Below are 14,185 nucleotides of genomic sequence, written 5' to 3' on the forward strand. Positions count from 1 at the left end.
TGAAGCACTTTTGGTGATCAAATGTGATGCTGCTTGTGAAGCATGTATCACAGAGCTTAGTGCAGAGAAAGCACTTAATGAATGTCAGTGGGGATGCTGGTGATGATGGTGGGGGTGATGAGGATGATTATGACAACAATGATACCATGCTTAAAGAAGACTCTAGGAAATTATTTTGGGGGATGTTAAGTTCAGTCACAAGAAATTTAAAATTATTTTTCTGCTTTACCATTTGACATAAAGCAATGTGGAATCCCATAAGTTCTTCAGTAAAACACCTAGAAAATAAATATAATCTTTTTTTCTCTGAAGTGGCTAACCTATTATACACACAATAGGAGAAAAGATTTTTGCAAGATTTTTTGTTTGTTCTGTTTGTTTCATAATGATTCTTATATTACTTTTTTTTAATTTTTCAGATGAACTTCGGAAAGAAAATGGTAAAATTTAATGACTATTTACAAAATATGATATTCCTATTGTCCGTGTCATAGTGATTTTCACATTACTCTGTTTTATTTTCAGGTGAACTTCGGAAAGAAAATGGTAAAATTTAGTGACTATTTACAAAATATGATATTCCTATTGTCTGTGTCATAGTGATTTTCATATTACTGTTTTATTTTCAGGTGAACTTAAGGAAGAAAATGGTAAAATTTAATAATTTATTTACAAGATATGATCTTCCCATATGGATCTTTGCTTGCTTTTTCCTTTTCCATTCCTCCTACTTTCTCTACATAATTTACTTTTATGATTTTCATTTGTGTTTATTTTATTACTATTTCCCTTACCTGTTTCTTGCTTTGTTCTTCTCCCATTAGTTAACTCACTTCTGTCATTCATCCCTATCTTAATCTAATGTATTATTTTTCAGCTGTTTCCTTGATGTTAGCAATAACTTCTTCTAGTAGCTCTGAGATAAGTGAAATCTAATCTGACAATGTATTTGAAAGAGCTCTCACGGTTCTTGCTGTGCCAACAATCTGATTCTAAGTAAAACTGAAACTCTTATAAGCAAGGCACTATTTTTTTCAAAAAATGTGCAATAGATTGTTCCTTATAGAGAACAAACACTACTACTCTCTCTACCTTTTAACTGAAGTCTCAGCTGGCTGAACCCAAAGTGAAGGATTATGGCATAGTGAGTGAGTCTTTAATCTGCAGTTTAACATACCTGGGTTTAAGTCATTGATCTGCCCATTTACCAACAGAAACTTCATCATGTTATTGACCCCTTTGATTCTCAGATCTTTATTCTGTAAACAGAGGAGTACTACTTCACCATTATGTTGCTAGCATTCAACTGAGTAATTATATAAAGCCATTAAATAACACCTATCTCAGTGGAAGCATTGAATAAATTGTAGCTATTACTACACAGATGATGGATAGTATGACTACATTACATTCATTAATATCAGCATTTGAAAATAGTTAAAAAACAATATATCACTGGGGATTTTGGCAATTTTCTCTTGAATTTCAACTGTAAAATAATTTATCCATGTAAGCATGTGATATATTTTTGCTTTGTTTTGTTTTCAATAAGTGTTCTAGAAAAGTGAGGGCTTTTTTAAAATTTTAATAGAGTAACTTATTTCACATGTAATTCTTTTAAGGAACTTTAATTTTTCTTTTCTCTGTGACATTAAAATGGGGTTTTCACTTTTGTATATCAGGAGAATTGCAAAAGGAAATTGGTAATTGTATTCCAATAGTTAAAATATTTGCAAGATATTATATTGTGGAAATCCCATGCTTCACTTTATCCTGTTCCTTTACCTCTTTATTTTGGGTGTCTTTTACATTTTCCTATTGCCTCTTTATATTGCAGTTATCATGCTAAGAATGATTTACCTGCTTATTTTGATTAAGTCCTAAAAATCATGTAAGTCAGCTTTATTATATCCATAAGAAATAATTTATAAGGGAGCAATGGCTTGACTAATATGATAGTGATAGAGTATCAAAAAATGCATGTCTTCGATAAAGTCCCAGTCTTCTATGTACATTTCCTTTCAGATCAGAGAAGAACCCAATTTAGGAATGGTAAGTAGCTCAGAAGTTCTTTCATGGCAGTTTTTAAATTCCACAAATAGTAAGACTCCTAACTCTACTCTAAACCCTGTTCCCACGAGTCGGGCATACTATACCATTGCCTGTGTTCACTGTGTAGGAGCATAAATGGAAGAGAATCTGTAAAGTTAGTTAACTCATTTTTCCCTAATTTGGAATATCCTTTTCACTTCGTGTCACTTTCTTAATTCTTTATCTCTTCACTCTGTTCTTCCTAATTCCTTTCTTTTCTTATTTGCTTCCATTTTCCATCCTTCTTTTCTATCTTTATCTCAAACTATCCACCTTCCTATCATCACTCCTTCATTTTCTATCTTCCTTATTTCCTTTCTTCTTTTTATTATTTTTAGTTTGCCTTTTCTTCCTGAGTTTATATTTTTCCACACACATACACAACTCAACCATTTTCTAGTTCAGGTAAGGAATGGTCACATGCTTGTGAGGAAGGAAAGTGACAGAGAGATAAATATGTAACTGAATACTTAGAGAATGCCAGTGATGAGAAGAGAGAAAAAGATATGAGAAGGACCAGGAAAGGGTAATAATATTTCATCATCTTGTTCCCTTGCAGGCTGGCAGAACACATCATTGTACCCTGGTGAGTACATTGCCTTGACCATGATAATTTTCCCTGATTCTAAGATATATAATTAAGCTCCTAAATTCTGCAAGATATCATGCTACTAACTACTACATGACAGAGAAAAATGTATTGTAGATAACTTCTGTTCTATAGAAAACTTACCAAGATATATAAATTACTTTTCTTTCCATCTTTTTCTAACCTGTGTCTCACAGGACATTTACAAGTTAATTAAAGAAGATATTAAGAAATAAAAAGAGTATCTTGTCAGTTTAATAAATTTACTTTTTCCCTTTTCACAATTCCAAGGAGGTTTTATATTTATGTCAATTAATTCTAGCTACTCTTTCAAATAAACATCAAAATGTGAAATAGTTTAGCAAGCTAGATTGTATTTCTAATGTGTATACAAATATTCCTGGTTAAGAAGACCTACTTGGGAGATGTCCTCTAAGCAATGACTTTGATCTGGACTCTTTCATTGTGTAACTTCCCAATATTCTCGATGTCCTTCAATGCCAGTCAAAAAAATTTTTAAAAGATTTTATTTATTTATTTGACAGAGAGAGACACAGTGATAGAGGGAACACAAGCAGGGGGAGTGGGAGAGGGAGAAGAAGGCTTTCTGCAGAGCAGGGAGCCCAATGCAGGGCTCGATCCCAGGACCGTGGGATCATGACCTGAGCCGAAGCCAGACGCTTAACTCCAGTCAAAATTTTTTGAGAAAAAGAAATGTGAAGATCACCAAAATATATAGTGTTTTGTGGCAGGGGTTGAAAAGGCATTGACCGGACGCCTGGGTGGCTCAGTTGGTTAAGCAACTGCCTTGGGCTCGGGTCATGATCCTGGAGTCCCGGGATCGAGTCCCACATCGGGCTCCCTGCTCGGCGGAGAGTCTGCTTCTTCCTCTGACCCTCTTCCCTCTCGTGCTCTCTATCTCTCATTCTCTCTCTCTCAAATAAATAAATAAAATCTTAAAAAAAAAAAAGAAAGAAAAGGCATTGACCACTTATGTCTACATAGGCCAGTCTGTCATGTGGTTTCACCTAGACACAATGGAGCTGGGAAAGGTGGTTTAGCTGTTTTCCCAGAAAAACAGAAAAGCAATGAGTATTGTTAGAGTTTTGCCATCTCTACAACAAGCTGTCTTTCAGGTAACAAGGATCAATTTAATGTTTCTTTTCCTGTATCTATCTAACTTGGTCCTTTTTCAAAAAGAGAAGCCAAGGGTCCATGGAGTCACTGCAACAAACCCTAAGGCCAAGATCTTTAGGAGATGCCCACTCGTCTTCTGTCAGTGGATGTAACTCTTCTGGATTGTGAAATCTGTGTACTCAAAGAAAAGAGTTGTCTGTACCCTCCATTCCATACTTAGACAATGCAATAAAATATGGAATAAAAATTTTTGTTTAGAATAAGGAAGGAGAAAGCACCACAGGCATCATTTACCAACAGCAGTAAGAATTTCCACCAGGCCATGTTGTGAAGGCCCCCTATTCTGAGGGTGGAGGAATTTTCCTGATTATGTAGACCCTTATTTTGCTCTTAACATGTAACTTGCTTCTTGTTTTCCTCAGTAGCCCTTAGCTCTGCCCCACTTCAAACACATAGTGGCATAGCACTCTTCTGGCTTGTGCAAATTTACTATTACAAAATATGCTTTGCAGCTTTCATGCTTACAGAATTTTTTTACTCAGCTCATTTTTTTTTGGAAAAAAGTGTTATTGGATATAATTTACATACCATACATTTAACTAAGTGTCCACACATTTTTTGAAAATCAATTCAATGATTTGTTAATACATTTACACAGTTGGGCAACAACCATCAAATCCAGTTTTTTTGGAGATTTCTATCACCCCAAAAGATCTTTTGTTTCCATTTTCTGCCAGTCCTTTCCCAGGCTCAGGCAATCCCTAGTCTACTTTCTCTTATAGCTTTGCCTTTTGGATATGTATAATTGGAATCATGTAATACATGGCCTTTCTTGTCTGTTTTTTTTTTTTTAATTTAACATGTTTTTGAGACTCTCCTTTTAGCATGTTTTAGTACCTTGTTCCTTTATATTGCCAGATAGTATTCCATTGTAAGGATATGCCACATTATGCTTATTCATTCCCCAGATAATAGGTATTTAGAATACTCCCATTTTTTATAGTTTTAATTTAAATTCTACTTAGTTAACATATAGTGTAATATTAGTTTCAGGAATAGAATTTAGTGATTCATCCACATATAACGCCTTGTGCTCACCACAGTACTTGCCCTCCTTAATACCCATCACCCATTTAGCTCATTTGCCAAACCCACCTCCCCTCCAGCAACCCTCAGTTTGTTCTGTATAGTTAAGAGGCTGTTTTATGGTTTCTCTCTTTTTTCTCCCCCATTTCTTAAATTCCACGCATGAATGAGATCATATGATATTTCTCTTTCTCTGACTGACTTATTTCACTTAGCATAATACACTCTAGCTCCATCCACATTGTTGCAAAATGGCAAGATTTCATTCTTTCTTATGACTGAGTAATATTCTGCACACACACACACACACACACACACACACACACAATTTCTTTATCCATTCAACAGTCAATGAACATATGGGCTCTTTCCATAATTTGGCTATTGTAAATAATGCTGCTATAAACATTGGGATGAATGTGCCCCCACGAACCAGTATTTTTGTATCTTTTGGGTAAATATTTAGTAACACAATTGCTGGATCAGAGGGTAGTTCTCTTTTTAACTTTTTGAGGAAACTCCATACTGCTTTCCAGAGTGGCTGCACCAATTTCCACTTTTGAAGCCTTATGAAAAATTCTGCTAGGAACATTCACATACATATCTTTGAATGAAAATGTGTTTTATTTTTTCTTGATTATAGACTTAGGAGTGGGAATTCTAAATCATATGATAAATTTATGTTTAAAATTTAATGAAATTATAAAATTGTTAACCAAGTGTCTGTACCATTTTACATTTTGGGCAGCAGTACATGACAGCATTTGTTATTATCTATAATTCTTATTATGGTCTTCCTAGTGGATGTGAAGTAATCTGTTTGTGGTATTAATTTGAATTTCTCTAATGTAAAATGATGTTGAATATTATTTTATGTGGTTTATAGCCATTTGTATTCCTTCCTTGATGAAATATCTATTTATTATTTTGCCATTTTTAATTTAATTTTTATTTATTTTTAAAAGATTTTATTTATTTATTTGAGAGAGAGAGCAAGAGAGAGAGAAAGAGCATGAGTGGGGGAGGGGAAGAGGAAGTGGGAGGGGGAGAAGCAGATTCCCCACTGAACAGGGATTCCAACATGGGGCTCCATCCCAGGACCCTGGGATCATGACCTGAGCAGATGCTTAAACAACTACGCCACCCAGGCACCCCTATTTTGCCATTTTTCCATTGGAATGTTTGTCATCCCATTTTTGACGTTTAAGAAATCTTATATATTTGGATACAAATATCTTATCAGATAAATTGTTTGAACATATTTTCTTCTATATGTGTATTGTCCTTTCATTTTCTTATTTGTATATTTTGAAATGCAGAAGTTTTTATTTTGATGAGGTCCAATTTATCAGTTTGTTTATAACAAGCTTTTGGCTTCATATTTCAGAAGACCTTGCATAATTCAAGGTTTCAAATATTTTTCTCCAATTTTTTCTATTGAAAATCTTATAGTTTTAGTTCTTGCCTTTAGGTCTGTGACACATTTGAGTTCATATTTTGTGTGGGGTGAGGGAAAGATCCCAATACATCTTTTTGCATGTCGATATCTGATGTGCCAGCACCAACTCTTGAAAAGACTGTATCTTTCCCCATTGAATTGCCTTGGCATCTTTTGAAAATATCAATTGATCATGAGTTGATTTCTGGATTTAAAATTGTGTTCCACTGATTTGTCTGTCTTCATGCCATTCTCTTCATATTCTCTTCATTACTATTGTCTTATAGTATGTTTTAAAATTTGAAAATGTAAGTCTTCTCATTTTGATCTTCTTTAAAAAATTGTTTTGGCTATTCTGGTTCCTTTGCATTTCCATATGAATTCTAAAATCTACTTGAAAATTTCTCAAAAAAACAAAAACAAAAAAAATCTGGAATAATTCTGTTAGGAATTGTGTTGAATCAATAAACCTGGGGTGAATTGCCATTTTAAAGACTTATTTATTTATTTGTCGGAGAGAAAGAGAGCACTCACAAGCAAGGGGAGTGGAAGGCAGAGGGAGAAACAGAGAGTCAGACCCCTCAGAGCAGGGAGCTGGGTGTGGGATTTGATCCCAGGACCCTGGGATGATGTGGGCCGAAGGCAGGCAGACGCTTAACCGTCTAAGCCACCCAGCCCCCCTGAATTGCCATTTTAATATTAGACTTTCTATTCATGAGCATAGACTGTTTCTCTTTTTACTTACATCATCTGTATTGTCTCTGCAATGTTTTGTAGTTTTAGTGTACAAATCTTACACTTTTTCATTAAATTTCTTCCTATTTGACATTTTTTGAAATTGTGAATGGAATAGTTTAATTTCATTTTAGACATGATTAAATTTTGTGTATCAACTTTTTTATCCTGTAACCTTGTTGAATTTATTGATTTAGTTCTAGTAGACTTTAGTGGACATTTGTATGATTTTCTGCAAGAATGATGAGTCAACTGTTAATAAAAGGAGATTTACCTCTTTTTTCAAATCCGAATTCTTTTTTTTTTTAACTAACTGCATAGAATCTCCATTACAATGTTGAAGAGAAATAGCAAAAGCAGACATCCTTGCCTTGATCCCTACCATGAAGTGAAAAAAATCATTATTTTATTATTAAGTATTTCATCTGTTGTATATTTTTCATAGATACAGTTTATCAGGTTGAAAACTGCCTTTCTGTTTCAGTTTATTGATTTTTTTTATCATGGTGGGTATTGGATTTTATCAAATGCCTTTTTCTGTGCCTATTGTGATTATGATTATGTCATTTTATTGATTATTTTATTAGTATGGCTTGTTACATTAATTGATTTTCACACATTAAGGTGATCTTACACTCTGGGCACAAACCCCACTTGATGGTGGTCTATAATCTTTTTTGTATGTGTTATATTCTGTTTGTTAATTTTTATTGAGAGATTTTGCATTTGTATTCATGAAGAATATTTGTGATGTCTTTTCTGGCTTTGGTATCAGTGTGATACTAACCTCCTGGAATGAGTTGAGAAATATCCCTCCCTCCTTTATTTTCTAGAGGATTTTGTTGACTATTGCCATTATTTATTTTTTAAATTTTTGGTAAAGTACACTAGTAAAGCCAACTGGGCCTGGGAATTTCTTTGTAGAAATTTTATAATTAATAATTCTTGTAATTGTATAATTAATAATTAATATCTTACTTGTTAGAGATCTATCTAGATCTTCTATTTCTTGAGTCATTTTCAGTAATTTATATTTTAAAGAATTTATGCATTTCATCTAAGTCTAATTCAGTGGCATAGGGCTTTTCATAGAATTCCCATTTTAGCCTTCTAATTTCTGAGAGTTTAATACTGATGTCCTGTCTTGCAAAATCCCCTTTTGTGTGTGTGTGTGTTGATTATTGTGGCTTTTAAAAAATTTTTTTTAAGTTTTTATTTAAATTCCAGTTAGTTCACATACAGTGTAATATTAGTTTCAGGTGTACAGTTTAGTGATTCAACACTTCCTTACAACACCTGGTGCTCAACATAACAAAGTGCCTGTGCTTCTTATTATTGAACTTTGCTGACTTTTCTAAGAAGGAACATTTATTTAACTGACTGAGACAGTCAAATATTGAATTTAGGGTTTTCTTCATTGATTTCTTTAATGTTTTTAAAAAGATTTTATTTATTTATTAGAGAGAAAGAGCATGAAGGAGGGGAGGCACAGAGGAGAGGGAGAAGCAGACTTACCACTGAGCAGAAAGTCCACAGCATGGTTCCATCCCAGGACCCTGAGATCTTGATCTGAGCCGAAGGCAGATGCTTAACTAACTTAGCCACCCAGGCGGCCCTTCTTCACTGATTTCTAATTTCATTATTTGCTTACTTTTGATTGCTTCAAGCTCAGTTTATTATTCACTTTTTAGTCTCTTTAGGAGAAGCTTAGTTTATTGGTTTAATTAGTAATTGGTTTAATTCTCCTTTTCTATATCAGACATTTAAAACTAAATTTCCCTTTAGGCACTGCTTTTAGCTGCATCCAATAAATTTTGGTATGTAATGTTTTCACTTTCATTCAACTCAAAATATCTTCTAAATTCTCTTTTGATTTCCTTTTTGTTCGACAGATTATTCATAAATATATTGTTTAATACCAAATTTTTCTTTGTTTCTAAAATTTGCTCCTGTTTTTTATTTTCAACTTAATTCCATTGTAATGAGAGAAGATCCTTTTATGGACTTTTTTTATTAATCATTTTAGTTTTTCCTAAGTGTTTCTCAATTTGTGGTGTGCCCTTTGTGAATTTCTAGAATTCAACATTTCCAATTTGAGAACTTTTCTAGTTTTATTGTTGCTTTGGGAGAGAGAATTTACCAAGTCATTCATTCAGCCATTACAGAAGCCCTATGCTTCATTTTATTTTTGACATTTTCCTCTGAATTTTATAGGCTGCTCATATATTTCCTCCCAGTTAGTTTCATGTAGCAAGAACTATATCCAAAGTAACTGTAGACATATTTGCCAATCTGATTTATTTTCTTATACATCTCCTTTTATGGTTGGTTTCTTGAAGCTACCTGAAGCAACTATGAAAAATCCATCATCTTAACTTGTTCTTTTCCTTAAGTCACTTTGTTCAATAAAGAAATTGCCCTATTCCTTTGTGCTAAAAATACACTATTTAACTTCATCTCTTCTCTGGGGTAGTCTAGAAAAGTGATTACCATACTTGTTCTGTAAGGATCCATATTGTAAATAGTTTAGGGTTTGTGGGCTATATGGTCTCTTCACAATTACTCAATGGTGCCTTGTACACTAAGGAGCCATGGGCAATACAAAATGAATTAGTTTGGCTGTCTTCCAACAAAACTGTATTTATAAAAACAGTTGGTGGGCTAATTCTTGATCTAGAAAAGGTCATCTTTTTAAACTCTGATAAGTGCCCATTTTTTTGAGTTTTTCCATTTATTTTGATTTATGTCCTAAAAAAGGTAAATAATTATTTTGAAAATGAGTAGTTTTTTTCAATAGGTTGTTAAAAACAGATTCAATGAATGTTCTCTTTTCAAACACATTCCTTCTTATCTGCAGTCTGTTTAGGACACATGATATGCTTTCCAAATGATCATAGGCAACAGTTTTAGCAAATGTTTTCTCTACTTATTATGGATGTCTGTATTTGTAGTCAGTTTTATCTGTTCTGTCATGTCTCCATTTTTAGGGTCTTTAGTCTTAGGCTTGTACCTAGGGGAGGAGTGGGAAAGTGTTATAATGGGAATAAGAATGAAAAAATATCATATGAACTATTTTATTGTCAAAAGTATAAATGTTATGATTCCTGCTGTGCACATTTTATTGACCATAACTCAGTCACATAAACTCACTTAAATGCAATGGGGTGGGGAATGGAGACATGTAATTTCACTGCCTATTTAAAAAGAAGATAACTATCTTGGGAACATCTCTAGTCTATACTGAAGAAAATACAAATTAGAGGAATTAATCTTTATGGGAATATTTAACAAGAAAAGCAGTGAAAACTTTAGGTCAAGCAAACATTACTTAATAAATTTGGGACATTAACAAAAAAAGTATTAGAAGGAAGAAATTACCTCTTGTGCCAATAAATTCAAATATTAGGTCTGATAATGCATATTTATGTTCTTTTCAGACTGGAGGAAAGAATTTTTCCAGGCTGGTGAGTCATTCCTTGATGGTCTAAGAGGGCCTCTACTCCTTATGCTCCAGCTCAGTCTCAGGAGAAGTTGCTGGAGAGCAGATGAAAAACTCCAGTGAGAATGTATATCCTCCCACAACCCCAAGATATTTCAGGCTAACACAGCTATCTCTGCTTCCAGGATCACTCTAACCTTTTCAGAGAATATTATTCTGTCTTTCAGAGAATATTATTGTCTTTGCAGCAAATGTTATTCTAGATCCAGCCACAGCCCATCCTGCCCTCATCTTGTCTCAAGGGAACAAATGTGTAACATGTGGAACGAAGTCTCAAGATCTGCCTAAGGACCCAAGGAGATTTAATTTCCTTCCCTGTGTTCTGGGTCACCCAGTCATCACCTCGGGGAGGATTTACTGGGAAGTAGACATCAGAGACAGTGGAGCCTGGGACCTGGGAATATGCAGCGATAATGTAATGAGGCAGGGGAGAATTTGTGTAAAACCTGAGGATGGTTTCTGGGCCATCAGGTTTTATAAAAGTGAGTACTGGGCACTCACCTCTCCAGAAATGCAGCTTACTCTAAAAGAGACCCCTACCAGAGTGTGTATTTTCTTAGAGTATGAGGATGGACGTATCTCATTCTATAATATGACAGATAAATCCCACATTCACACCTTCTTTCAAGGTTCCTTTAATGGGTCTCTAAGGCCTTTTTTCAGGCTTTGGCTCGGTGATTCAAAACATGTGACCATCTGTCCAGTGCCTGAAGCATAACCCTTACTGTGGTCCCTCCCCTGTATTAGGAGCACCTAAGACCTGCAGTGTGGATTGAAGCATGAGGAAATGACATGAATTCTCCTATACCAGAAGCAAATTATTTTTCCTTGTCCTTTTCTTTGGTTCTCCCTAACATTTTATGTCCTTCATAAATGACTCCCCAAAGGCATGGTGAAGTATGGAAAAGTGTATGTTGCTTATGCTACGTTTAATGAAAATATATATACATATAAAACATACACACTGATATAATAGAATCATTTTATTACTATAAATGTATACAGGGAACTAGTGTGTGTGATTGTTCATACAATGTTGAAACTTTAATATCTGACAAAGGTAGAAATAAAGAGAATAACATTTTATTTTATACTCTTTTGTACCTTTGGGTTTTGTACTATGTTTATAAAGTGATATGCAGAAAAATAAACTTAGTTTCAAATACATGAATAATTGAAGTGTTTTCAGTTGTTTAATCAGTAAGACATTCACAGGGAACCAAATGTTTTCTAATTTATCCCTCAATTTATCCTTTCCTTTGCATGAAATTCATCCTTACACTTTTTACTCTCTTCATTCCCTTATGAGATATTGATTCATCCCTCTCTTTTCCTACCACCATTTATATTTTTAGAGGACATTTTCTTAATTTACATGTAGTAAAATTGACTTTTTATAGTAGAAGCCTATGAGTTTTAACATTTTTATAGACTTACGTGGCCACTGCTGCATTCAAGGTACAAGACAAGGACACAAGTCCCTTTGTCCCCAGAAACACTTTTATGTTGTTCCCTTGTAGTCAAACTTTTCATAAATATCCTACCTGGCAAAAATTAATCAGATTTCTTTCCCTATACTTTTATATTTTTCAGGATGTCACAAAAATAAAATCATATAGTATGTTATCTATTGAAACTGCTTTTCATTCAGAACGGGGCTTTTATATTCAAACATGTTAATGTAGGCATTAGTACTTCATTCCTAATATTTGCTGAGCAGTATTCTATTGAATGAATATACCACAGTTTGTCTATTCACCCACTGAATACCATTTATGTTGTTTCCAGGTTGGGATTTTTATAAATAAAGCTTCTATAGGCACTCATGTGTACTTTTTGGTGTGAACATTATTTTTCACTTTTTTGTGATAAATATCTAAAAATGGAATTACTGGGTCATCTGGTAAGAGAAGTTTCAACCTTGTAAGAAACTGTGAGACTCTTTCCAGAGCAGCTTTACCATTGTGAAGTCCCACTAGAAATGTCTGAGAGCTCTAGCTGCTTCACATCCTTACCAGCACCTGCTACTATCAGTTTTCCTTATTGTTTCATTTCTCTTTTATTATTTAATCCTATTTATAATAATTTTGTAGTGGTATTTCACTAAATTTTTGCTTGAATTTGTCTAATGGGCAATGATGTGGAGCATCGTTTCCTGTGCTTGTATACTATTTGTGTGCCTTGTGGGTGAAGTGTCTGTTCAAATCTATAGTCTATTTTCTAAACATTTCAATAGACTTTATTTGAAGAGCAGTTTTAGGTTTACCAAAAAATTGTACAGAAAGTACAAAAAATTTATATATATATATATATATATCCACTCTTCCCTATACAGTTTCACCTAGTAATGTCTTGAAGTAGTGTTTTGTTACAATTGATGAGCCAGTTTGATAGATTATTGTTAACTAAATTACATCATGTACATTAGACCCACTCTTTGTTGTACTTTCTATGGGGATTTTGACAAATAAGTAATGTCATGACATTACAGTACCATACAGAATAGTTTTGCACTCCTAAATATATTCTGTGCTCCACCCATTTATTCTTCCTCTCCTCCTTCCAACTTCTGGCAACCCCTGATCTTTTTACCATTCTTATAGTTTCACCTTTTCCTGAACATCAGATAGTTGAAAACATACAGATCTGTAGCTTTTTTAGAATGGTTTCCTTCACTTAGAAAAATGCATTTAAGGTTTTACCATGTCTTTTTGTGGTCTGATAGCACATTTCTTCTTATTGCTGAATAACATTTCATCATAAGAATATACCAAACTTTGTGTGTGCATCCATCCTCCTGGTGAAGGACATTTTGGGTTCTTCCAGTTTGGAGCAATTATGAATAAAGCTGATATAAATACTCAAGTGTAAGTCATTTGTGGACATACATTTTCAACTCATTTGGGTAAATACTTAGGAGCATGATTGCTGGATCCTAGTGTATGATTATCATAAAGAATTAGAGTTCCTATTGTTTCATATCTTTGACAGTATTTAGTTTTATTTTATTTTTTTAAGATTTTACTTATTTACTCATAAGAGACAGAGAGAGAGAGAGGCAGAGGGAGAAGCAGGCTTCCCACTGAGCAGGAAACCCAATGCAGGACTCAATCCCAGGACCCTGAGATCGTGACCTGAGCCGAAGGCAGACGCTTAACCATCTGAGACAGTATTTAGTTTTAGATTTTAGCCATTTTAATAGGTGTGTCATGGTATCTCATTGTTGTTTAAATTACAAATTCTGTAATGACATATGATGTAGGAAATCTTTTCATATGCTTATATCCTAATCATTATTTAAGATGTAAGGTCTATGTGTAGATTCATTTTTTTTTTTGCATGTATATGTCCAGTTGTTCCAGCACCATTTGTTGAAAAGACTCTCCTTTCTTTATTGAGTTGCCTTTGAACCTTTGTGAAAGATCAGTTGACTATGTATGTGTGGGTCTATTTCTGGAAGTAGTCCATTTGAGAGGCATGTTTGTTTCTCATTGTTGAGTTTTAAGAATTCTTTATATATTCTAGATACAAGTCCTTTGTTGGATATGTAATTTGCAAATATTTTTTTACCAGCCTGAAGCTTGTCTTTTCATTCTCTTAACAGTATATT

At 33.9% G+C, this 14,185-nt stretch overlaps 1 protein-coding gene across 1 annotated transcript in view; it reads left to right on the forward strand.

The window, feature by feature from the left end:
* LOC141371161 (butyrophilin subfamily 1 member A1-like) overlaps positions 1-11,733 on the forward strand; it is a 46,038-nt gene extending 34,305 nt beyond the window's left edge. Inside the window, exons 4-9 of the mRNA XM_073884835.1 lie at positions 420-440; positions 526-546; positions 2,026-2,052; positions 2,651-2,677; positions 10,514-10,540; positions 10,743-11,733. Coding sequence (XP_073740936.1) covers positions 420-440; positions 526-546; positions 2,026-2,052; positions 2,651-2,677; positions 10,514-10,540; positions 10,743-11,293 — 674 coding nt within the window. The 3' untranslated portion in view covers positions 11,294-11,733. The remainder of the gene's footprint in view (positions 1-419; positions 441-525; positions 547-2,025; positions 2,053-2,650; positions 2,678-10,513; positions 10,541-10,742) is intronic.
* The last annotated feature ends 2,452 nt before the right edge of the window (positions 11,734-14,185 follow it).

The sequence above is a fragment of the Callorhinus ursinus genome, unplaced genomic scaffold, assembly GCF_003265705.2.
Source record: "Callorhinus ursinus isolate GAN/ISIS: 27379988/994484 unplaced genomic scaffold, GSC_fseal_2.0 scaffold59, whole genome shotgun sequence".
Taxonomy (NCBI): domain Eukaryota; kingdom Metazoa; phylum Chordata; class Mammalia; order Carnivora; family Otariidae; genus Callorhinus; species Callorhinus ursinus.